Source organism: Diabrotica undecimpunctata, chromosome 4 (genome assembly GCF_040954645.1).
Source record: "Diabrotica undecimpunctata isolate CICGRU chromosome 4, icDiaUnde3, whole genome shotgun sequence".
Lineage (NCBI taxonomy): Eukaryota > Metazoa > Arthropoda > Insecta > Coleoptera > Chrysomelidae > Diabrotica > Diabrotica undecimpunctata.
The window spans coordinates 156602192-156626385 of NC_092806.1; the positions used below are offsets into that span (position 1 = coordinate 156602192).

The window sequence follows — 24194 nt, forward strand, 5'->3', positions numbered from 1 at the left end:
CTTACGAGGGTACTACACCTTTTTTACTGAATTTATGACCTAAAAACTATATATTAGCCTGCTTTTTTCTAATAATTTATCATGTAATTCTTCATCTTCAGTAACAATAAGTAAGTAATCGAAATATGTGACAATATTATTATAATTATCAATTTTACTAAAATATTTTTTAACTATACCAATGAATTCAAATGATAAAATTATTTTATCAAAATGGTTGTTGTGTTCCGCGTCTTCGTCAGTTTACGGTCGCCATGATCCATGATCGTTTTACCATGGAGGACTATTCGCAATGTGGTGGGTAAATTTGAGTCCTCTATAAAAGTTATAGTTATCTTATAGTTAGTAAACAATTAACCAACACCCGTACCAAAGAATATAGACGCCTAAGCGTATCTTTGCCCGTACGTTGACGAAACGCCAGATTGTCTGAAAACATTGTCGCTGTATGTAAGAAAGAGTGTGCAGGAGAATCCGAGGTAGAGTGCAACAAATTTAAGTTTGGGAATGTGACGTAGTGTTTAACGCAGGTGAGCGGACTATTTCTACCAATGGCGGGCGGAAACAGGTAGATTTAAAATATTTTTTCACAAGTATATCCAATTAAGTTAACAATGAATTTGTTAATTTTTATTTTCATAGTTCTTAATCATTATGAAGTTTATAGTCAGTTGCACTCGAAAAATAATGAGTAAAATATTAGGAGTACTTTAATAAATAACAAATTCCTCAATAGTTACAATTTATTAACATTACCCCGAAGGAAGGGTTTCAATAGTACAAAAAAAATTAGTAGTTTATTTTAACTAATTAAGTAATATATTTATTTGTCTAAACAAGAAGTTAGTTAGTTAGTTATGATTACTTGCATGATTCTAAGATCTCTATTCCTGAATTTGAATCACAATCTTCATCCTCAGAAAAGCTTTCTTCGGATAAACCCGTATTAACAACAAATTGCATAAGTGGTCCAGCGTAGTGTCTAACGAATGTTCTTTTTCGATTTAAATGTTTTTATAATTTTGCGCGTGTTTACATATATATTAATCCACTCCTCTAATAACACTTCTGAAAATTTAGTTTTTGCTATATTTTCAACATCATTTATATTAAATGTTGTATTATGAGTTGTCAGTCTACCTTTTATCAAAGCTCATATTTTTTCGATAGGGTTTAACTCCGGATGATAGAGAGGCAAGTGAAGACCTTGATGTCCATGATATTCAAGCTCAAAATATAATACATATACAGATGGAAAAAATGTCCTAAAATTATCGTAAAAATTATTTTAGAGGATTTTTCGGCGAATTAAAATAAAAATAATCATTGTATATTTTTGTTGAACGACCTTTAACTCGTTATTAGTTTGGTAGACAGTCGTTAATAAGCTTTTTATGAAATTTTTCTCAAAAATAGAATTTGATTTATTATGAAACTTTAAAAGTAATTATTGCTTACATTACTGTCATTGTTATAACAATTGACTTCTTAATTATAAACATGCACCTGATTTAAAAATTCACACGTATATTAATGCACACAGCGTTAGGTACAAATCCAGTCTCTTCTCCAGCCTGAACAATAATCAGCTTTTTGCCCTTAGAAATCGGTTTATTTATCGGTTTTCCACTTTGATCTGCCCAGTGATATGGTGCTGTATGGCTGATGTATACCTATATGTCTTTCATTGGTATAAATTATGGTTCTACCCTCAAATCAAATTGAATTAGCTGCTTTAAATATTGTTTTCGTTTTGAACGAATAATCATAACTTTTCATTAGGACACTCCTATTGTCTTCGGATTTTCGCATTGTCTTTGAATTTTCGCCACCTGCAGTTTGTTCGAGATGATTTGAAGAGTATTTATTCAAAAGTATTATGGTTTTATTTGTTCCTATCTTTTTAGGAGCCATATTGTTAAGTAACTATTATTAATAAATAAAATAAACACACTATAAATACCCTAAATGACTTAATAATACACTAATTACTACTACCAATATTGTAAGCACTAATCTAAAAAAAATTAATAAAACATCCAACATGATCAAATCAACACGTCAAACACTCTCTGCGATACGTACTTCTCAAACTACTACACTGGCAAGCAGTACACTGGTCGTTTCCATGGTAACACTAGTAAACATGATTCACTGCGCATCGTCGAAGTATGAGTCATATTCTCAAACTTAAGTTTGTTGCAGTATAGCCGATTTCACATCGCTCACAAGAATTCGCCTTTTTACAGACCCTAACTTGAATTTTTCGTCGTGACTTGAATCTGCACCCGAGTAAAAATGACTGACCGAGTAGCTGAAGGTAAACCACAATAGACAACGACGTGCGTTCGTTGAATGTGCTCTAGAGAATCTCATTTTTTCATGAATGGATACGTCAAAAAACTGAATTGTTCAATTTCAGACGATGCGAATTCAGATGAGATTTAAAAGTGTCCGATGCATCTCAAAAAAGTCACTGTTCATGTACTAAAAGACACAATCGGTCCATATGTCTTTGGAAACGACGTTCGCCAGGCCATCACCGCCAATGGTGAGCTCTATAAGTCAATGATTATCAACTTCTTTTATCCTGAATTAGATGATATGGACGCCAACCATATGACGTTTCAACAGGACGGCATATGTGCCACAAAGCTCATGGTACATTGGATATTCAACAATAGCAATTTGAGTGACGTGAATTGACCACCGATATCGTGCCATTTGACTGCGTTGTGCGTTAGACCCTTTATTGTGGTATTTTAAGTCACAAGTCTATGCGAATAAGCCACAAACCAGAGCGGTCTTCAAGGACAACATATCCCATTATCTGATTTATGCCCCAGAGTCATAGAAAATTGGATACTTCGGATGCGCAGTAGCCAGCGAAGCCGAGGCGGGAATTTGAACGATGCTATATTTCATACATAATGGCGTCGAGAAGATTTTCAAACAAATAAAAAATTTCGATATATCCCATTATTCCACCCAAAATAAAATTTTAGTTTTGAGTTTTGGCAAAAATGTGAGGCATTTGAAAGATGCTTAAAAAACGCCGAATTCAAACTTTCACATTACAAACGATCTAAAACAATTTCGATCAATTTAAAATTGCTCTTTTTCAACTATACTTATACGTTTTTCACAACTACTAATTTCTGCTACAAATTACACTCAAAACCATCTTCTTGAAGGCGTAAAATTAAATTATGCGTTTTCATATTTCAAATGCCTCATATTTGTTGGAACACCTCAAAATTCAAATTATATGTTATAGGTTTTGAAGATTGGTCTCTAAAAATTTGAAATTTTACTATGACCGGTCAATTAAAGTGATAAATTTTATTGATCTGACGAGAATTGTAAAAAATGGCAAAAAGCGCGCATCGTTTATTTATTGAACAGATTTATAGAAAGTTACTTCATTTGCGGCAAAATACAAAACTTGCACAAGAAAGCTGCCCTCTTCATCTTTAAAACGCATTTTGATTTTTGTCGATAGGACAGTGTGATCAAAAGATATCGAATTTTTACCGTCGACTTGATACACATTCTGTGAGAACGGTTTATTCTACAGAAAAAGTGCTAATCAACATTTTTTTCAAAATCATCTCAGCTACATTTTTTATTTGAAACATTTTTTTCTACGGCGTACAAGTTCTTGGTAAATCTTTTTTTTTTAGTTTTTACCCCTCTACGAGGAGGGGTTTTAGGAGAAACTTGTGAGTAAAAGTGGTAAACTTATTTGCATCTTTTTTAGGGTCCCAAAATTGATATTCTCGGCAAAATTCAGCTTATTCGTATTATTTTTAGGGGTCAAATCTCTGACGGCTGAACTAATAAATTTTGTTTTATTTAGATTTGAAGAGAAGAAGCGCTTACTTAAAGACCCTATATAACGTATTAACGTATAAAGTACTAAAACTGGCATCTAATACCATTATAAACTTATGAAATATAAATATATTTGTGTGATATGATAAATCTGTAACTAGTTCTATAATGTAGCGTTAGAGATGGTTCTTAATTTATGTAAAACCATTGATATGCATAGGTCAAATGTCAATTAAGAAATACTGTCAAAAGCAATAGCATTTGTTGATAAACCATTATCAATAAACACATTCTTTTCTGTATTTATAACTAATTGGTTATGATTTCGTGTTTTAAGCAAAAAAATCCTAGAAAACGATGATGAAAGGTGGAAACATTTCAATATATTTTTATATGATTCTTACTTCCAGTATTGGTAGTATTATGGCTACAAATAAAAGCATTTACTTTGGATATGGAAGCAATTTGCTGGAAAGGCGGATGCACCGGTCTAATCCTAATGCTGTTAGATACGGAAAAGGTGTGTTGAAGGTAAGCAATAATTTAAATATTGTTCTTCGCAAAACTGTTATATAGTATTTTTCATTTAAAAATGCGTGCACGTCACAATTTATATAAAGTGACGTCACTTATATTTAAAATTTCCAGAACGTCAACCTTAGAGTTTAAATTTTCTTAAGACAGCTAATAATACGAAATCCATACGGAACTACTCGATCTTTCATAGGCGTCAACATGGTATAATAATCAGAAAAATCTAATCATCATTATATTGGGAATTTTAGAATTATATTAATTAAATAACCAAAAACATTGTTATTATTAATATTATAAATTTTATGAAATAACTCTTAATATTCCACAAAATAATAATTTTAATTAAATATATTAGACAAATGTACGCAACTGATATGGGAATACTTCAAATTTTTTGACAGTTCAGCGTGTGGCAAAATTGTTTAAAGTGTTGCCGCTTTTTTAAAGTAAGAATTTTGTTTATGTTTTGATTTATTACACAATTTGGTCATAATATATTATATATTAATAAATTCTATTTATAAATACACATTAAACTTAGATTAATAGCTTTAAAAACTAATTATTGTTGTGTATTGTGATTGTGCTATGCCAAAACAACTAAATAGCCTGTAGAAAGCTGATAAGCTTTCATATAAGATATATTATTTTGAACAAGAAATAATGGCGGGACGTTTTTACTATTAATGCTCTAAATAGAGGTAAGTTTAAAATTTAGAATATATAATTTTGTATTAAAATGTTTTCTTTAAAACCAAGTGTATTTACTGAAATATAATAGTTTAACAAATAGTTGACATATTAAAAATTGCTCACTTACTAACTATTCTGATGTTTTGGCAACGCTGTGGGGTTCTGACGTCGTAAATCTTGAATGAGTGCACGCAGTTTTATATGAAAAATACTATATTACAACTTCTTTTATAAAGAAATAAAGTTGCTTGTCCTGCTCTTTAATGTTCTGTGAAATGTTTCGCATATACATAGTGATTTTAGTGAGACGTTGGTCGGTAATTCCATTATGGTACAGAATATCAAAAAAAGTAATTTAGAAAAAATATAGGCAATGATATTTTCCAGACTTGGAAAATATGCCAAATTCTACAGGGTAATAAATAACTACGGCGAAAGCAAACATATAATTTTTTAAATGGGACACCCTGTATATTTTTTCATATTTAGATTCCTCTCATAATCATGTTCTTACAATATGGGGTTTGAAATTACTATACAGGGTATTTAACGAGTTATGACCATTTTTTATTTCGATATCGCTGTGGAATAAACACCCTATGCGTCTATATTCTTTGTTTGTACTTATGTGATCTATCTGATTGCCATCTTTTGTAACAAGTATCAGCCATATTACTGTATGTTCTCTTCTGTACTTGAAGTTTGTGCTTATGATGTAACTGTTTGTTATTGCTGCTAGATGGCATAATTTTCTTCCATTATTGTTTGTCTCGACATGAATAGTCTCTTTCTTCCATTTTCACCTGTCATCGAATCCGTTTATTAATTTTTCTGTCTCGCATTAGAAAGACATAGGGAATTTCTTCCTCTTCTTCTTTCTTCTTGCATGTAGGCTTTAAAGCCTGTTTCTTCTTCAATATTAGCCTCCTAAATTGTTTCAATTATTGCACCATCTTTTTCTTAGTCTGCCAATACTTCTTCGTCCATTTCGTGGCTTATCTCGTGTTAGTCGTACTATCGTATCCTTTGCTATTCTACTAATGTGTTCGTTCCACTCCCGTTTCAGTTTTGTCACCCATCCATTTATATCTTCTATATTGCATGCTCTTCTTATGTTTTTGATTCTCTCCCTATCCAACAGACTTTTCCCTGATATTCGTCGAAGTATTTTCATCTCTGTTGTTTCTAATACATTTCTAATACTCGTCTCGTTTTAGATGTGTCAGGTCTTGTCTCCGCCGTGTGTGTTAATATAGGTCTAATTGCTGCTTTATAGATTCTTTTTTTGTGTCTTGTCTTAGGTGTTTGTTCTTCCAGATTGTGTCATTAAGAGATCCCGCCGCTTTACTTGCTTTTAAGCTTTGTTCTCGTACTTATCCTTCAATATCTTCGTAACTAGTTATATCTATTCCCAGAAATCTAAACTTTGCTTCCTGCTTTATTATTTTCCCATCAATTTCGATTTTACATCGTAGTGGTTATTTAGATGTTGCCATACAATTGGTTTTTTCTGTTGATATTCTATTTCTTGATTCGAGCAAAAATTCTGTTCAATTTAAAGAATGAACGAACAAAAATGATAAAATCAGACAATCGGAAATGGACCCCGCCCGAAAATACAGACCACTTTCGTGACATCATTGACCATAACCTTCAACAAATCAACGACGAAACACAGGTCGAAGTTTTAAACGAAAATATCGTAAAAGCCCTTAAAGAAGCGGAGAAGTTGTGCTGTCCTAAAATGAAGAAAAAACATGAGAGAATAAGTCTCAACACTAAAAATCTGATCGAAGAAAGAAGGAGGCTAAAGGACAGGTATAACACAAACTACGCAGAATTTAGTCAACTCAGTAAAACAATAAACAAAGAAATCCGAAAAGACATACGGCAACATAACATGAGAGAGGTGACAAGGGTGATAGAGAAAAATAGAAGTCTGACAGTTCTAAGACATGTCCACAGGAAAAAAGAACATACATAAGTTAAGAAATAAACAAGACGACATTGTGACTGATAAGGAAGAAATAGTGAAAACAGTGGAAGACTTCTACAGACAACTCTATGAAATAAGTGAATCCGATGAAAGACGCCCCTTACCAAAGATAGAGAATCAAGGCTCAGAATTAATGCCGAACATAACTGTTGACGAAATTAAAAATGCACTTCGGGTGATGAAGAACAATAAATCCCCAGGAGAAGACAGGGTAATGACCGAAAGCCTAAAACTAGGAGTAAATAAGCTCTTACTGACACTTGCTAAACTGTTCAATAAATGTCTGTGCGAAGCGATAACACCGACGCAGTGGAACAACGCGGAAATCATCTTACTTCATAAGAAGGGAGATATCAGCGACCTTAGAAACTACCACCCCATTAGCTTGTTATCACAAGTATATAAGCTATTTACAAGAGTTATTACCAAAAGGCTAGGAAGTAAGTCGGATTTCTATCAGCCAAGAGAGCAAGCAGGTTTTAGAGCAGGATATAGCACGAATGATCATTTACAAGTAATTAAGAACTTAATAGAAAAGAGTGTTGAATATTACAAGCCATTAGTCATGATATTTGTTGACTATGAAAAAGCTTTCGACACAATAAGTCATCAAAAGATGTTAAAAGCCTTAACAGAGTGCCGTATAGATCATCGCTATATAAACATGATAAAATACATCTATCAAAATGGGACAGCAAGTGTGAAACTGGCAGATAAAAAGACCAACGTATTTAAAATACAACGGGGAGTGCGACAGGGAGACACAATTCTGCCAAAATTGTTTACAGCATTATTAGAGCATATGTTTAAGAACGCAAATCTGAGTGAAAAAGGAATTAATGTCAATGGAGAAATGCTTAGTCATTTGAGGTTTGCTGACGATATTGTCCTTTTTGCTGACAGAATCGATGATGCAGTATCTCAACTGGAGAAAATATACCTAGCCTCCCTACAAGTAGGATTAAAAATAAACCACACAAAAACACAAATCATGACAAATCTTGTGTTAATCGAAAAGATTTCAGTAAATGGCATGCATATTGAAGAAACCACCTCATATAAGTACTTAGGACATGAGATACGCATAGGAAGAGATAATCAAGCGTGCGAACTAAGCCGCCGCATAGGACTCACTTGGGTGGCATTCGGCAAGCTAAGCTATGTTCTTAAATCAGAACTGCCTATGTGTCTTAAAAGAAAAGTCTTTAATCAGTGCGTGTTGCCAGTACTTACATATGGTGCACAGACATTAACACTAACCAAGAAAGTAAGAAATAAAATTTGTTTTACCCAAAGAGCCATGAAACGATCGATGTTAGACATTTCTCGTAGGGATCGGATCACGAACAAGGAAATAAGACGGAGAACAGGAGTGACAGATGCCATAGAACGAATTATGACCCTTAAGTGGAACTGGGCGGGGCACATCGCTAGAATGTCGGATAACAGATGGACACAGCGAATAATACAGTGGAGACCGAGACAAGAAGCACATCGAAGTAGAGGTCGTCTATGAAGATTATGGAAGTAGATGTTTTAGATAGTTTGTATAATACTGATTGGTATGTTTCTTTTATACAGTAGGTTAAGACGTCTTCAACTTGGATGCAATCGAAAGCCTTTGTTAGGTCTATAAAACATAGATATGCTGGTTTATTGTACTTGATGACCTTTTCTGTGATTTGTCTTGGTACAAATACGGCGTCTATGCAGGATCTTCCTAGTCTGTATCCTTTTTGATTATCTGATAAAGTTGTTAGTTTATTGATTTTGTTGGTTAGGACTTTTATGGAAAGGAATTTAAACGAACAAAAGCTCTTACAGTTTGATTGATTTCTGATATGTACCTTAGCGCATATATTATAAATATTGTAGGATTTCAAATTAGACATGGGCGCATATTCTCCCTTTTGGAAAGGTTGCGGTGCAACTATAGTCCAAGCGCCAGGACACAAGGTCTGGGGAGCTCTATGGGAATTGAAAGATGAAGATTTTGTAAATTTAGACAGGTGAGCTGAACGAATTTTGTGTACTGATGTGATTTATTGTAAGTGAAGAGAGAGAGAGAGAGAGAGAGAGAAATATTAACAGCAAAATAAAGATTTTGATTGTATATAAAGGTTATATTATGTTTTTTAACGTCTAAAGTAGTCGCATACTTCAAGACGCTTTATAGAAGGTTGTAAAAGCTATCAGGTTTGGCAGAAGTAGCAGCTTAAGATATAAAGCCATTACAATTGCGTTAAGAAATTGATAAATTTGCTTATGTAAGTAAAAATCGACAGAATTCTGAAAGATTTTGTCACATTCTTTGTTCGATAGTCTATTTTTTACAAACAAATAGGCAAACAAAAGTTAATAAGAGTAGATGAAGCTACAAACTCATAACATTATCTACATCTAATTATTATGTAAAATTGGAAAAAGACAAGACATCTGACGATAATGCAAGATGAATTATAAGTTTGGAAAATCATTAGAGATACAAACCCAAGATTTTATAAGTATACGAAAGACAATAAAAGTAAATACTGACGAAATGGATCGATCACATACAAATGCCATTAGGAAACTCATTTAAAGCTGTACATAATAAACAAATTTGAACGATATTGAAGAGACTTTCAAACCAACAATGAAGATAACTAGCTTTACGAAAATCAATTATTAATAAGATTTTGACTCCTGTTTTTTGGTGTCCACATTTTATAGAATCCAAAGACTCACTCGATTTTTAAGGTTTCTTTAATTCTTTTCTATTTTTAGGCAAGAAGGCGTACATTTAAATGTTTATAAACGAATAATAGTAGAAATAGAAACCCCAGAAGGACAAAAAGTAAATGCCATAGCATATCAGGTGGTAAAACAATTCGAAAGGTTCGATTTGACGAACTTACCAGCAGAACGACGACCGAGTCCAGCTTACATGGATGTAATAATCAAAGGAGCTCAAGAGACAGGTCTTCCGATAGATTACGTCAAGTTTTTAAAAACTATTTCGACCAATGGCATCGATTATGTTCCAAACTTAGATCCAGAAAAATAGAATAACTATATTTTAGACTTAATTATAAAGTTATTGTATAAAATAAAGAAAATTTATGTTGTTGGTACTGACCTGTCTTAATCTAACTCAAATATCCATAAAATTCCTGTGTTTAATCCTCAAGTTATTAACATGTGTCATAATTAACAAGAAAATAACAAGCTTTAGAAAAAACTTTTTGGATCATACAACAAAAACTTGAATCATTAGGCAACTTATATACAACTCAGAAATAGGCGGTTTTCTAAATCTATAAATAATGACCATACGCCATGTATTTTACTCCAGATAACCACATAACGAACGAAATTTTCCACAAAATACTATTTTAATTAATTAATAATAAATTAATTAATTAATAAAAAATAATTAATAATAAATTAATATTTTTATGTTATGTCGAAACATATTCTCGACAAATGTCTATTGTGAACTCTAATATAAATCTAATATAATCGTTTTCGATTTCCGAAGTGGAAATTGAAGCGTGAATAAACGTGCTTTAACCTATAATTGTGACTTATTCCGATTTAAATAGTAATTATTGTAAATGTTTATAATTTAGAGGGAGTATTTATTCTTTTAAACAATATTTACACATTATTCATCATCAGAAAAAACGTCTTACGTCTGGTTAGTTACTCTGGTAGGGAAATAAAAAATGCTTTTAATCTTTCCTCACCACTCTTTGGAGCACTCCGGATTTCTGCAATAATATTTTACCTCTTAAACAGCTACTAAAGTACCTACTTTAAACTAAGCTACTAAAAAATATATTTATTATTAATATTATTTAAATAATAACTTGATTTTTCATTTTTTTTATTTGGAAAATTACTAATTTAGATATTTCTTCGTAAAAAATTAGTATAGTTTAGTCACAAGTCACAAATAAATATACGATTGTTTATTATCAAAAGAATAAAGAATATCAACTTCAAAACATGTCAGAACATTATGATGTCTCTTTGATCATCAATATTAAAGGGTATTTTACACGCATGTTAATAAAATTATTTATCAAACAAATCTATGTTCTGCGATTACCTCCGCTAAAGGGTATCTTACACATACTTCAAAAGGGTGCCTCACACACATGTCAATTATTTCTCAGAACAAATTTATGTTCTGTGGTTACCAACGCTAAAGTGTATCTTACACGTACTTCATAAGAGAGCAATTATTTCTCAGAACATATTTATGTCCTGTGGTTATTAATACTAAAGGGTACTTTACACGTACCTCAAAAGAGTGTCTCACACGTATGTCACTTATTTCTCAAGCTAGAGCTATCTATAAAACAGCTTTGCATGCTATGCTATGCAAGTCAGTCTTGAATGGCATATCTCTTGCCTACCCTGATCTGTTTACATCAGAGCTATTTTCTTGCAATTTTGAGACACCACTCACTGTTGCCAATTAACAAATACACTTATACACACTTTACACTACATGATTTATCATGTGATTTGTCATATGATTTGGTCATAAGTGAAATTTACATGTTTACACTGTGTAATTTGTCATATGATTTTGTCATAAGCACTGTCATGCGGCTCGTCATAGCTTGTCACAGGAGAATAGGACGGTGCCTATTCCGCATGATAAAATCATATGATTTTCGGTAATAATACGGGTAACACCAACATATTTAAATATCGCGCCTTATTCTTATGTCAATTCAGTAACATTCCCTTACCCAGAGACAACATTCTTTATTTATTTTTTGTTTGTTGCTTTGATATTGAACCTATATCTAATGTGTGCTATTGTGTCGTTTTTTTTTATTATTATTTATTTAGTTTATTTTATTCTTAGTTTAGTGTTTTATAGTCTTCTTAGTCATAATTTTAGTTCAGTTTCTTTATTAATTATTTTTAATTTGGTATAATATCAACACTAAATTTGATATACCCTGTCCACGATTTCTTTGTAAGAGCCACCTGCAAGCCCAAAGGCGTCTGATCTTTTTCTTCTTACTGCTGTACGCTGTACGCAGTTGTTGCCGGCGTATTATTATTAAAAGTCGGGAAGCAAATGCAATCAAAGATTTATTTTCCATTATAATGGTTTCAAAATCTAATAGTTGATACCTATACTGTGTCTAATATCTCTATGACCATAAACAAAAAGAAAAATCAATAAAACCTCACTCACTGTCACTCATATCATAAGTCATAACTTATCATCATGCAATGTAAACACGATTTTTTAAAACATCGTGGAAACGAGGAATCATAACAAATCTCACATGATATTGTCATATGATAAAATCATGTAGTGTAAAGTCTACTTTACGCAATAAGGTTTTTTATTCTAAACCAGGGAGGCCAACCCGTCAATCGCGGCTTCTAGGTCGCGTACGAAAACGAACAAAGCTCATGTAGCCACTTTAAACCAGCTGATTGGTTGGGATTTGATCAATTTGATGTAACTTGACTTGACAGACTTTCTTGACGTGGTGAGAAGTTCAATGTTGGTTAGGTGTGCATAGGTGTTAATTTTCAAAAATGAATTTATTCTTGGTATTATTTTCCGCTATAGTTGTATGTAATGCTCAAGGGCCAACTTTAGTGTTACTCGATAATCAAGTTATTAAGGAAACCCATTCAATATTCTTCAGATCATTACAAGGTTTGTATAGAGACCGGTCTGGTGTAGAACACGAAAAATATATACAAACCCAAAAAATTCAATTGTTAAGTGAATGTTGTAGAATTATAAATGCTTGAATTACTTTCCAATAACTAACTTTCATTTTACAGAAAGAGGCTACACCCTCACTTTTAAAATTGCCGATGATTCCTCTTTACTCTTATCAAAGTATGGTGAATACTTATACAAGAATTTAATCATATTTGCCCCTTCAGTAGAAGAGTTCGGTGGCAATTTAAATGTAGAAACAATTACCCAATTTGTTGATGATGGGGGCAATGTTCTTGTAACTGGAAGTAGCACAACTGGTGATGTTTTGAGGGAACTGGCCTCTGAGTTTGGATTTGAGGTATGGTTACATTAGTGTTTATAATATAAGATGAATTGTCTTTAAAATTTAACTTTTATCCAGATCTTCAATTTGTTGTTTTGCTTTCTTATAATGTCAGTGACATATATTCTTCATTTTTGTTTTGTGCTACATTTTTTAACTTTGAGTGTAGTGTACCAAGTTCTTGAATCTTTATTACTATTCTTGAATATATCTCTGGTCACTTTAAAAGTATCTAGTTATATTAGTACTTCTAATACCTGCATTTCATATACATATTTAAAAATGTTTTATTAGGGCAGTTTAGTCTCTTCTTGATTATTTATCTTATCTTTCTTGTTAATTCTCAAGTAGTTTTACTGTTCATTTTAATGTATGATAAATTATAGGTTGATGAGGATGGAGCCTTTGTAATTGATCACCTAAACTATGATGTTACTGATGAAGGTCAACATACCAAACTAGTTGTCTCATCTGAAAATCTCATAGATGCTCCAGTAATAGTTGGACCAAAAAGAGGAGTTTCTCCTTTGTTATACCAGGGTACTGGAATTCTAGTTGATTCTGAGAATCCTCTTGTGTTGCCTTTGTTAACAGCTGATAGCACAGCTTACAGTTTTAATCCAAACCAACAGATCAAAGAGGTAAGCGATCTTTTACAAATAGTAGATACAAAAGTAAACAATTTTTCACATGCAGCTTATTAACAAATAAAGTCTATTGTGGCTCTGGAAAGATTGTTCTAAAACTTATTTATGACATTTGTTTTTTCAAATTATATTTTTGGGTGTACACCCCACAATAAAAGATAGATTCTTCATTTAGATATTTTCATTACAAAATAGGAAATAGATTAAAAAACAGTTTTTATAACAGTTTTTGATTTGGAATTTAAAATCACTCGATGGATAAATTTAACATTAAGAGCATATTTTGGACAATAATAAGACTTTAAACTTCTTTATTCAGTTGGTGTTTGTGGGCAAAAAACTCATTAAAATAATTCTAATGAACTTTTTTCAGTATCCTCATGCAGTAGGCAGAGATGCAGTTCTTATTGCTGGTTTACAGGCAAGAAACAATGCCAGGGTAGTGTTTTGTGGTTCTTTGGCTTTCTTTTCTGATGAATTTTTCACCTCTTCTCCAAGTAAAGCTCAGGTAAGTCCAATGAATTCAATAATATAATACTGGTATATTGTTATTGGGGTTTAATGGCTTGTTCCAGAATTGTTTGTTGTTGATTTTTTGTCTGTGACTGTGATAAACATTATCAAAGGTCATCTAGGGGAAGACATTGATCAAAGACTTTTGTATATAAATAGACTGATCAAGTAGACACTTTCTAATGTCAACAAGGTTTATTTGTATTTTAAGTCTATGACATTGACATTCCTACGTCTCCATTGTTGTCATTTCTGGGTCCATATTATCAACACCATCTGCATTTCTAATTTTAATATTAAAGCTTCCCTCAATTTATCTATATTTATTTCTTTATCATCTTCATTTTTTGTTGGTGATCTTTTGTCTTTTTGCTCGATTTAATGTCAACTGTTCAGTTTAAATTTATTTTCATAGTGTTTCTGTTTTATTGTTACTATTTCTCCCGTTCTAGCTTTTAGTGCTTCATTTCATCTTTTAGTCTTACTTTTTTCTTTTTCCCTCATAGACTTCATTCTAGAATATTGTATTACAGTGAAATCTCCTTAATTCGACCTTCTCTAATTCGAAATCTTTTTAATTCTAATTTTTATTCTGGCTCCTAGCATTTTCCATATAAGTAATGGTAAAAAGTCGTGAATAGTTTAAATTATATTTTGGATAATTGGAACTTTTCTACAAGCTAAAATGCCAATTTAATGCTGGAAATTTCTGTGAAAAGAGGTAGTATTCTTTCCTGTCCTAATGCACCACTTGTTTTAAGGCACTCAAGGCCATTGTAAATGGACTACCTAAGCCCTGATGTCACAATGGGTGGGGTTTAGAAAACCTTTCCAAACATTTCCAATTCTTTCCAAACATTTCTAATTTGTGTATATTTGTCCCATAAGTAGTTGGAAATATTGGTTTTTTTAATTGTTTGAATAGTATATAAGGACTTTTGGTTATGAATATTCATTCTGTGTGATTGGTATTATTTGTTATTCATGAATTTGTGAGGTAAGAATATCAACATATTAAGATATTTATAAAAGATACTCAAAGACTATTTCAACATTCAAAAATATTTTTTTAAACACTCACTATGGCAATTTAATAGAAAGGTTTCCACAGAATGTTATATTACAACTAAAAGTCCTTATTCACTACTCTGTATTTTAAACCTAAGTAATAAATAAAGACTGGATTATAAGTTAAAAACTATAAAAAGTCAAAAACTATTCAATGCTGGTGACATCACTGAACCATTCTTCGGAAAGTTCTCTTCTGGAAGCCATTACAGAACCAGTTTTCGTAGAAGTACAATGAAAACATTTTGATACATTACTTAAAATAAGCCCAAAATATATAATTTGACCTTTTAGACACAAGAAGCATCCCCCAAATCCGGTAATGAAGATGTAGCAACTGCAGTAAGTCAGTGGGTATTTAAAGAACATGGGCAATTAAGAGTGAGGTCCGTTAAGCACCACAAAGCCGGCGAAAGAGAAGCCCCTCAGGACTACACTATCATGGATAATGTCGTAAGTATTTTTACATCAATTTTTATACAGTTAAAATAGTTTTTTTTTTATTTAGACATAAATCATTCAATTATAAACTTAGAAATGGCGTATGGACTCTGTTTGTACTTCATAATGCAAAAACTATTTTTTTTTCATGTGTTTGTGCACTAACATTTGATCTAATGATAAACCGATCTTATTATTGCATGACTGGCATGAATTGGCAGATGAAGAATAAAGAACTGTAAACTTATGAACAAAGGTCGCATACTTTTGGAACAGATCTCGTATTGGTGATAATATTGACCTTCTAATGATAGGATATTTCTATAAATTAATTAAAGAAAAATTATGAAATGTTTTTTAAAAAATAATAAGGATACTCTTGAATTCTTATTAAATTCTTTATTTTGTAGGTTTACACCATCGAAATTGACATTCTCGAAAAAGGACAATGGAAACCGTTCACCGCTAACGACATCCAACTTGAATTCGTCCGCATCGATCCCTTCGTCCGCACTACTCTCGAAAGAAAACCGTCCGGTCAATACGAAGCTAGATTTAAGATTCCAGACGTGTACGGCGTGTATCAGTTCAAAGTTGATTACGATAGGGTTGGATATACTCGGTTGTTCAGTACTACTCAGGTGTCTGTCCGTCCTCTGCAGCACACTCAGTACGAGAGGTTCATCACCAGCGCTTATCCGTACTACACGGGTGCGTTTTCTATGATGGTGGGAGTTTTTATTTTCTCGTTTGTGTTCTTGCATTTAAAGGACGATGAGAAAAAGTCAAAGAGTGAGTGAAACTCTTTAATATTTTGTTTTGTAAAAGACTTAATTATTTAATAAATATTATGATACTCTTGTTGTTTTTTTAATGATATATTAGAAATGAGTACCACGTTGGACAAGTGTATTATAAAAAAAGATTGAAGTGAGAAATAAAGGCATGTTTTGAATATTTGAATTGTAAAATTTATTTTCGCACCACTAGCTTGAGGACTTTTTAACTTACCCTCGTATTACAGAACCCTAGACATTCATGTCTATAAATAAATAGAAACAAATGGTTTTTCATCACAAACTATTGATAAATTGTTTGGTCACAATCAGAGAGATAAATAATGAGTTTACCTGTTTTAACCATTAATGATAGCACAAGTCACCTTGAAAATGAACAAATTACTAATCCAATAGAGATATAATATTAGAATTAAGAACGATTTGTACCTATTCTCTACATTTGGCATTGAAGCATGCATGTTGAAAAATCAGTCCACCATAAATTAGAGGCGTAAAGAATCAGAATTAGATATACTAAAAAATAATTAAGGACCATGAAAGAAGAAAACGTGAAATTTCAACAAAAACTAAAAAAAAAGAAGATACTGAAAACAATCTTAAATCATGGATTAGAGGACTTGACACAGCTAAACTGGAAAGCAAAACTGAGTTTGAGGAAAGAGCAAAACATATTTTTAAAGACTTTTTAACTCCTAATCAACTAAAAGCAATATTAAAAAGAAAACAAAGGCTCGCTGGCCCCAAAAAGAATTATCAAGGGCTTTTAACCTAAGGTAGGTACTTTAATAGGCTGAAGTATGTTTTGCACTACATGAATTGTCACCAATTTAAAAGTATGTACTCAAAATAATTTAAACAAGTAAATTGTATTCAAATATATTATATTTGTATGCTTTAGTCACATATATAAACAAGAAAGAATCTACTTCTAATTTAATTAAGTAGTAGTGCTATTCTACTACATATCTTTAGTTGCAATTATATTCTCCTATTTCTGTAACACTGCAGGTATCTCCCACATTTTTTAAAGATTGAATGAAATAAATAGTCTCGAAAATTTTAAATTTTTTAATATACATAGATTAATATATTTTCAATCATTGCTGTTTTCCGAGTTAATTTCAAGAATGTATTGTTCAAGGTGACGTCATTCCCCATTGGATTCTCGACACTGATTGGTGTAAAGTTACCATACAACCTGTCTATTTACTAACCTTGGTCAAACACAAATATTTCGTTGTGTCAAATTCATTTGAGGCTATCTTTACTGGTACCAAATGTAAAAAATGTCCAATTAAAGTTACTGTTTACAAAAATTCTGATAAAATTAACTAAACTTAAAATTGCAGCATAAAAATTCAGTGAAAAATATCCAAAGAAGGTAAAAAATTAAGTTGATTTAACTATTGTAGCTGTTGTCATTGTCGAAAGAGACCAGGGAAACTTGAAAAAGAAGAATGATGTCTTATTTAATTTCAGGTTACATTTAAATTTTGAGATTTTGAATTTTCATTTATATTAAAAATATTACATTTATTTAAGAAAATGTTAAAACTCATTCAGTCTTTTACTAGATACCGACAAATTCTGCCAGTCCAGCGCATTAATTGCTCTCAGGTAATAAAATACAGTTACGCTATCGAATATTAGTACAAAAACCGATTTTGATGTTTCAGGTAAACTCCAGTTTTAGTACAGCTCAAGAGCCTGTAAATGAACAGAAAATATTAGAAAAACTTAGAGGTCGATTTCCAAGTGCCTCGTCTATTCATGTCGAAGATACTTCAGGGGGTTGCGGTGCTATGTTCAATGTTTCCATAGAAACATCCGACTTCAAAGGATTATCGATACCCAAGCAGCATAAGATTGTATACGATGCTTTAAAAGAAGAAATTAGTAAAATACACGGGATACATTTACAGACTAGAGTTTCAGATTAGAAGTGTGGTGAATTCGAACAATAGGTTTTTAATTTTTTAAGTTTTTAGTAGATTATGAGTTACTGTATGCTATTTTCGATTAAATGAGTTGAAGAAGTGTATAAGTGTAAATATATATTTATAAATTAAAGACTTTTATGAGCTCTAACTACAAATAAAAGATCTTTTCTTTGTAGACATCTTTGACTCTTTGTAGAAAGCATTCTCATTATTTTGATATTCTAATTATTATCTAGATAAGTAGCAGTTACATTTTTTTAACTTAAAGATTTTATCTCGTTTAAACATACTTACGATTTTATTTTAGCTGGTAGTAATTTGAATTCTTCTGAATCTGTGGATGTCATTATGGTTAGTAAAGACACTTTGGTTACCGAGAACAAATTGAAAAGCGCGATTAAGTTTCTGGACATAAAAATATTCATAAATACATTTACCAAAGAGAGCATACAAAAAATTTATTGAAACCAATAGAAAAACTTGATGATGTTAGCGATAAGCTGTATAGTAAATGATAGGAAATCCAATACAAGGGCAAACTGTTTAGGTTTTTAATAATAGTGATACCCTATAACACACTCCTCTACTAAAATAAGCTTCATTTTCGTTAAAAAAAAAATGTGAAAACACCTTCAATTAAATGTGGAAAGATTGTTTATTTATAATACCTTAGCCTTACTTATGTTTTTAGGAAGTTAATTTTTAATCAGAGTGGTAAAAAATAAGTAATTACAAAACGAAGGTTGAATCAATAATAAATATTTTGTCATGTGTAAACGCTTGTTATGAATTCCTCTTTAAAAAATATTACTTATCAAGATGAAAAGTAAATGAGAGTTTGTAATGGTTTACATGCACTAGTAAAAAAGAGGAAAAGAAAACTGGAAAAAGTTTCCCATTCATATGGAGTATGACTTTTACAGATTGCAATAGGAGATATGGAGATTCATAAGAGGGCAAACAATGGGAATGAAAGATGATAAACGTGAACCATATTATCAAAGATGAGTGGATAACTTACCTCCAAAAATTATACCAAACAATGGAAACTAACAAAATTGCCGAAATACCAGAAATAACATCAAAATTAATTAGTGCAAATAACAGAAAGTGAATTCTACAGTTCTTGATCGTTTTTCTTGATCTGCTGGTTATTTTTATGTAAAAAGTATTCTCTTTGACAGTTTTCACAATGTCTTCACTATGACAAAGTTATTCTTTGATAAAATTCGATAAATCTTCACCCCTTTTGTTGCTAATTGTATCCTCCTGTACATTCTTCTTCTTTTCCTTCCTCCAGGGGGGTCAAAAACCTAATAAATATTAAACAACAGAAAAAATGCTAAGACGACATGGCTACGATAAAGACATTGATTTTGTCTGACTTTGAAAGTGACACTTAGCCACGAGAAGGAATAGGTCTGTCTAGCACTCTATCTGTCAACACTCTAGCAGAAGCGACTGGCCTTCAGTCAATACCCCAGAGCCAGTGGAGTTGTTACCACGTCAGCACTCTGATAGAACTCCGGACGGTTCTCCTCCAGTCAACACCCAGAGACCCGGTGGAGTTCCCACAAGATCAGCACTCTAGCGGAACTCCATTCTCTCTTGTTCTTGTGGCGTAAGCTTTTTTATACGGTAGTCGGCCTTCCATCTCCTCTAGCGCGTATCGATGGAAGACGAATTTGTGGTGGGAGTGCGTATGTACGGAGCGCTGACGGAACGGAGGCGATACACCTCGTTACAACAAACTAAAGGAGCATTAAGAAATATAGAATAGAAATATTGGTCTTATAAGAATCCAAGCAGCTGGGAAGTAAGGTAGTGAAAGTTGGAAAAAGAACTCTTTTGAAAAACGGCTGGCCAAATAGATACCTGGGGATAGGCTTTATAATGTCAGGGAGAATAAGCCGAGTAGTAACTGACTTTCAAGCAGTGTCAGAAAGACTGTGCTATTTAAGATTGAGTAGGAAATATAGTAAAATCAGCATAATTAACGCACATGCTCTTATAAAAGAGAAAGACATGGAAAACATGAGTTCTATGAAAACTCGGTGAGCTTCAACAAGCGAAGTTTGAGGCCAGAATAGTTCTTACTGAATTTTTATTTAGATTTTTTTCTATACACCTCTTAATTTTATTGAATCTTTTCTTCTCTTCTTTAGGTGCCGTCTTCTTAGCGAAGGTTGGCGATGATCTCTGCAAAGTCTTCCCTATTTTGGGCTTTCCTTATTAAACTTTGAAAGCCTAATCCTGTCCAATCTTTGATGTTGCGCAGTCAGGTCATTTGTCGTCTACCCGGGCCGCGTCTGCCCTCTATTTTCCCTTCTATAATAAGCTGAAGGAAGTTATACCTGTCGTGTCTAAATATGTGTCCAAGATAAGACGTTTTACGCTTCTTGACAATTTCTGTGAGTTCTTCTTCTTCTTCTTCAGTGCCTTATCCGGTCCGGATGTTGGCGATCATCAAGGCTATCATGGTTTTGTTGACTGCTCTGCGAAACAGCTCCGCTGAGGTCATCCCAAACCATTGTCGGAGATTTTTCAACCACGAGATACGACGGCGTCCCGGTCCTCTTCTGCCTTCTTCTGTGAGTTCACGTTCTCCATTTATACGCTTTAAAACTTCTTCATTTCTAACGCGATCGGTCCATGAAATTTTCAGCATACGACGAAATACCCACATCTCAAAGCTCTCTAAACGTCGTAACGAGCTGACTGTTAACGTCCAAGCTTCCACGCCGTGTAATGTATTGAATCTTTTATTGTACCTATTTATTCTATTCGTTTTCTAATAACCCTATGGCCTATTAGACATTCTTCACCATATTCTAAGTCACAATTTTCTCAATTTTTTATAGGTCATGCATAGTATTTTTCATTACACTCCTACCTGTAATAATTCCTTAAATTACTGACTAACTTTACGAACCATGGAATATTGCTAGCGGTATTTCCAATTAATTAAGAGTGTGCTACGAATAATGACTTACCAGAAACTATCCATGTATGAAATGATTATTATTAAAGGGAATACATTATTTCTATGCTGTTGGTCACTTTTCTAGTTCATTGTTAATGCCGTATTCGCAGGTATCAATTAAGTGTTTATTATCGTATTATTAGGGTGAGATAATGATTTAGTTTATCCAAAGTTTAATGTTTTTTTTTTAGAAATAATGATTAGTTTTAAATTTGCCTTTATTTAATTTAAAAAACCCTTTCTACACTCGTGAACATGTTTTTGTATGTGATTTACTACACATGTGCATAAATCTAGGCCACTTTGAAATATCAACAAATTTAATTTCAATAAATAACTTTTTCATTTATGGTCCAATTTTGATAATTGTTTGAATATATATAGAACAAAAATCGTCCCAGATTAATTAACGTCATTCAGATTTTTGAATAACACCAGATTATATATCCATGTCCTGTATAGTATTTCTCTTAACCTATAATAACACCAGCGAAAGCTAGGCTCTTCGTACCTTCCCCTAACGGGATATTTAGTACTCCATTATACACAATATACAGGGTGTTTCAAAAAAGGTAACCCTGTTTCTAGGGTATTTAAAAAATTGAAAAATAATTGGGGTTTGCTTAGTAAAAAATTTTTGTAACGCCATCCGTTTTCAAGATACAGGGCGTTGAAGAAAAAAAAATTTTACACATTTTTTCCGATTTTGCCGAAACTACTGGCAACATTGTAATGAAATTTTATACGAATATGTTTTGGAAGCTGATACATCTCATGAATTTGTTTTTATATCTGATTCTCATAGAGGGCGCTAGTTACACGGATCGTACTAAGTATTAGTCAATATAACTTTTTTAAGAGTATAATTATTAATCAAAATTTCAAGTAAACTAAAACATCATTCAATTTTACACGAAAAAGGTACTCTTGGTAAAACTCGATACTGTGTACCGTTTTCGAAATATTTTGATTTGAAAATTATGCAAGAAAGGACAAACTGCCATATGTTGTAACAAGTGTAATATTAGACTATGTTTAGTCCATAACAGCAATTGTTTTATGGATGTTCACAATAATTAATAATTTTTTTTTGATTAAATTTTGATAGTTCTTATTCATATTACTTGTCCTTCATAATTTGGCAATGTATGATATGCTATACGAACCTATTTTCCAGTCTATTTGGCGATGTATATTCTGGTATACAATCCAAATTTTTGACGTATAGATGTCATATATTTTTTTTGTTGTTATAGAATATTTGTATGATGCCGAAACAGCAACATACCAATTTTCAGATTTTTAGATTCAAAATTAACCTTTTGCCAAGTTAAAGGTTAAACTTGCTGTGGAGAAAATAGAGGCGATCATTACAAAAAGGCAACCTTTACCTGTTTTGTCACTACAATCATCCATATTTCATTCTCACAAGCGTTCTCATTTCCACCACTTGCATTTGTTGTTCCTCTTTCTTTTTAACTGCCCAACATTCAGTTCCGTATATGAAAACTGGTCTTATGGTTGTTTTGTAGAATTTTCCCTTTAGCATCGTTGGAATTTTTCTGCCACCCAACACATCACTCGGTTCCTTCCACTTCATCCATCCAACTTTAATTCTACTGTATGCATCTCCATCTATTCCCACATTAATTTGTAATACCGATCCTAGCTACTTAAAACTATTACTTTTCATAATCATTTCACCAAAGTTATCATTTTATTTGCAGTAACAAATTTTATAATTCTAATAAACAAACCTTTTTGCCAACTTGTTTCTATCTCTTCTAAAGCTGTCTACACTTCCGCAAGGATCTCATCTGGTCCAACTGCTTTACCTTACTAATTTTTTGAAGTGCTTGAACAACTTTCTTTTGCTTTATTTGTTCTATATTTGACTATTTTATATTGCTTCGACCTCTCTGGGTTCTTTTTGCTGCCTTTTTGACAAACTTAATAGTTTTGAATATCTGTGTTCGACCTATTTTCTCTTCTCTCTTATTTTTTCTTGAACCTCGTTTAACCACCACTAGACCTCTTTATTCTCAAACCTCTTTCCTGCCGTTTTTTCGAATATTTCAGTAGCAGTATCTCTAATAATACTGGCCATTCTTCTTTCTCCACGTGCCATATCAGAATTATCTGACATTGGTGATTACCATTGTGAAGGCTTCTCGATCTTCTGCCACATAAAATAATTGTCCTGCATTTGTTATCTGAGTCCATTCACGAATTTTTTTTAACCAAGAAACCTGTTTTACACCTCTACAACCTCATATTTTATCTTTAAGCATCAGTTGTAGTATTCTATATCCATTTTCCCTCACTATATGTCCCAGATAAAACATTTTTCGATGTTTAACATTCTTTAGCAGTTCTCTATCTTTGTTGAACATCTTTAGTACTTCCTCATTAGTTTTTCTTGCTGTTCAAGGTATCTTCAACATCCGTCTATGAATTCAAATACTGGCCATATTCATCCAAATTGTATTAGGAAAACTTTGTTTTGTTTTTTACTTCGATGTCTAGTACAAGCAACTTATGTTGTTGGCTGATAGTCTCGCTAATAGCACAAATTAAGTGTTAAGTGTTATTAACATCAATAATCAAGATCTTTAATCATTAATTGATTGGACAGAGATCACGCATTAAATAAAAAACTGTACAAAGATAAATTTAGCTGCATCACATCATACATCACGATTACACA

The 24194-nt window shown here is 32.3% G+C and overlaps 3 protein-coding genes across 5 annotated transcripts in view; all 3 read left to right on the forward strand.

The window, feature by feature from the left end:
• LOC140440275 (gamma-glutamylcyclotransferase-like) overlaps positions 1 to 10177 on the forward strand; it is a 42251-nt gene extending 32074 nt beyond the window's left edge. For all 3 annotated transcript variants that reach the window (XM_072530687.1, XM_072530684.1, XM_072530686.1), the window contains exons 2-4: positions 4245 to 4365; positions 8936 to 9069; positions 9827 to 10177. In XM_072530687.1, the coding sequence (XP_072386788.1) occupies positions 4258 to 4365; positions 8936 to 9069; positions 9827 to 10106 (522 nt within the window). In that variant the 5' untranslated portion in view covers positions 4245 to 4257 and the 3' untranslated portion in view covers positions 10107 to 10177. The remainder of the gene's footprint in view (positions 1 to 4244; positions 4366 to 8935; positions 9070 to 9826) is intronic.
• Positions 10178 to 12536: 2359 nt separating this feature from the next.
• Ost48 (dolichyl-diphosphooligosaccharide--protein glycosyltransferase non-catalytic subunit Ost48) lies at positions 12537 to 16625 on the forward strand. The gene is made up of 6 exons (XM_072530689.1): positions 12537 to 12740; positions 12872 to 13110; positions 13482 to 13736; positions 14116 to 14250; positions 15618 to 15776; positions 16175 to 16625. The coding sequence occupies exons 1-6, from the start codon at positions 12617 to 12619 to the stop codon at positions 16562 to 16564; spliced, it is 1302 nt and encodes a 433-aa protein (XP_072386790.1). The 5' UTR covers positions 12537 to 12616; the 3' UTR covers positions 16565 to 16625.
• A 1484-nt stretch (positions 16626 to 18109) lies between these two features.
• Positions 18110 to 18504, forward strand: LOC140439016 (bolA-like protein 3). Its single transcript, XM_072528648.1, has 2 exons — positions 18110 to 18181; positions 18241 to 18504. Exons 1-2 carry the CDS (start codon positions 18110 to 18112, stop codon positions 18502 to 18504), a joined length of 336 nt encoding a protein of 111 aa, XP_072384749.1.
• The last annotated feature ends 5690 nt before the right edge of the window (positions 18505 to 24194 follow it).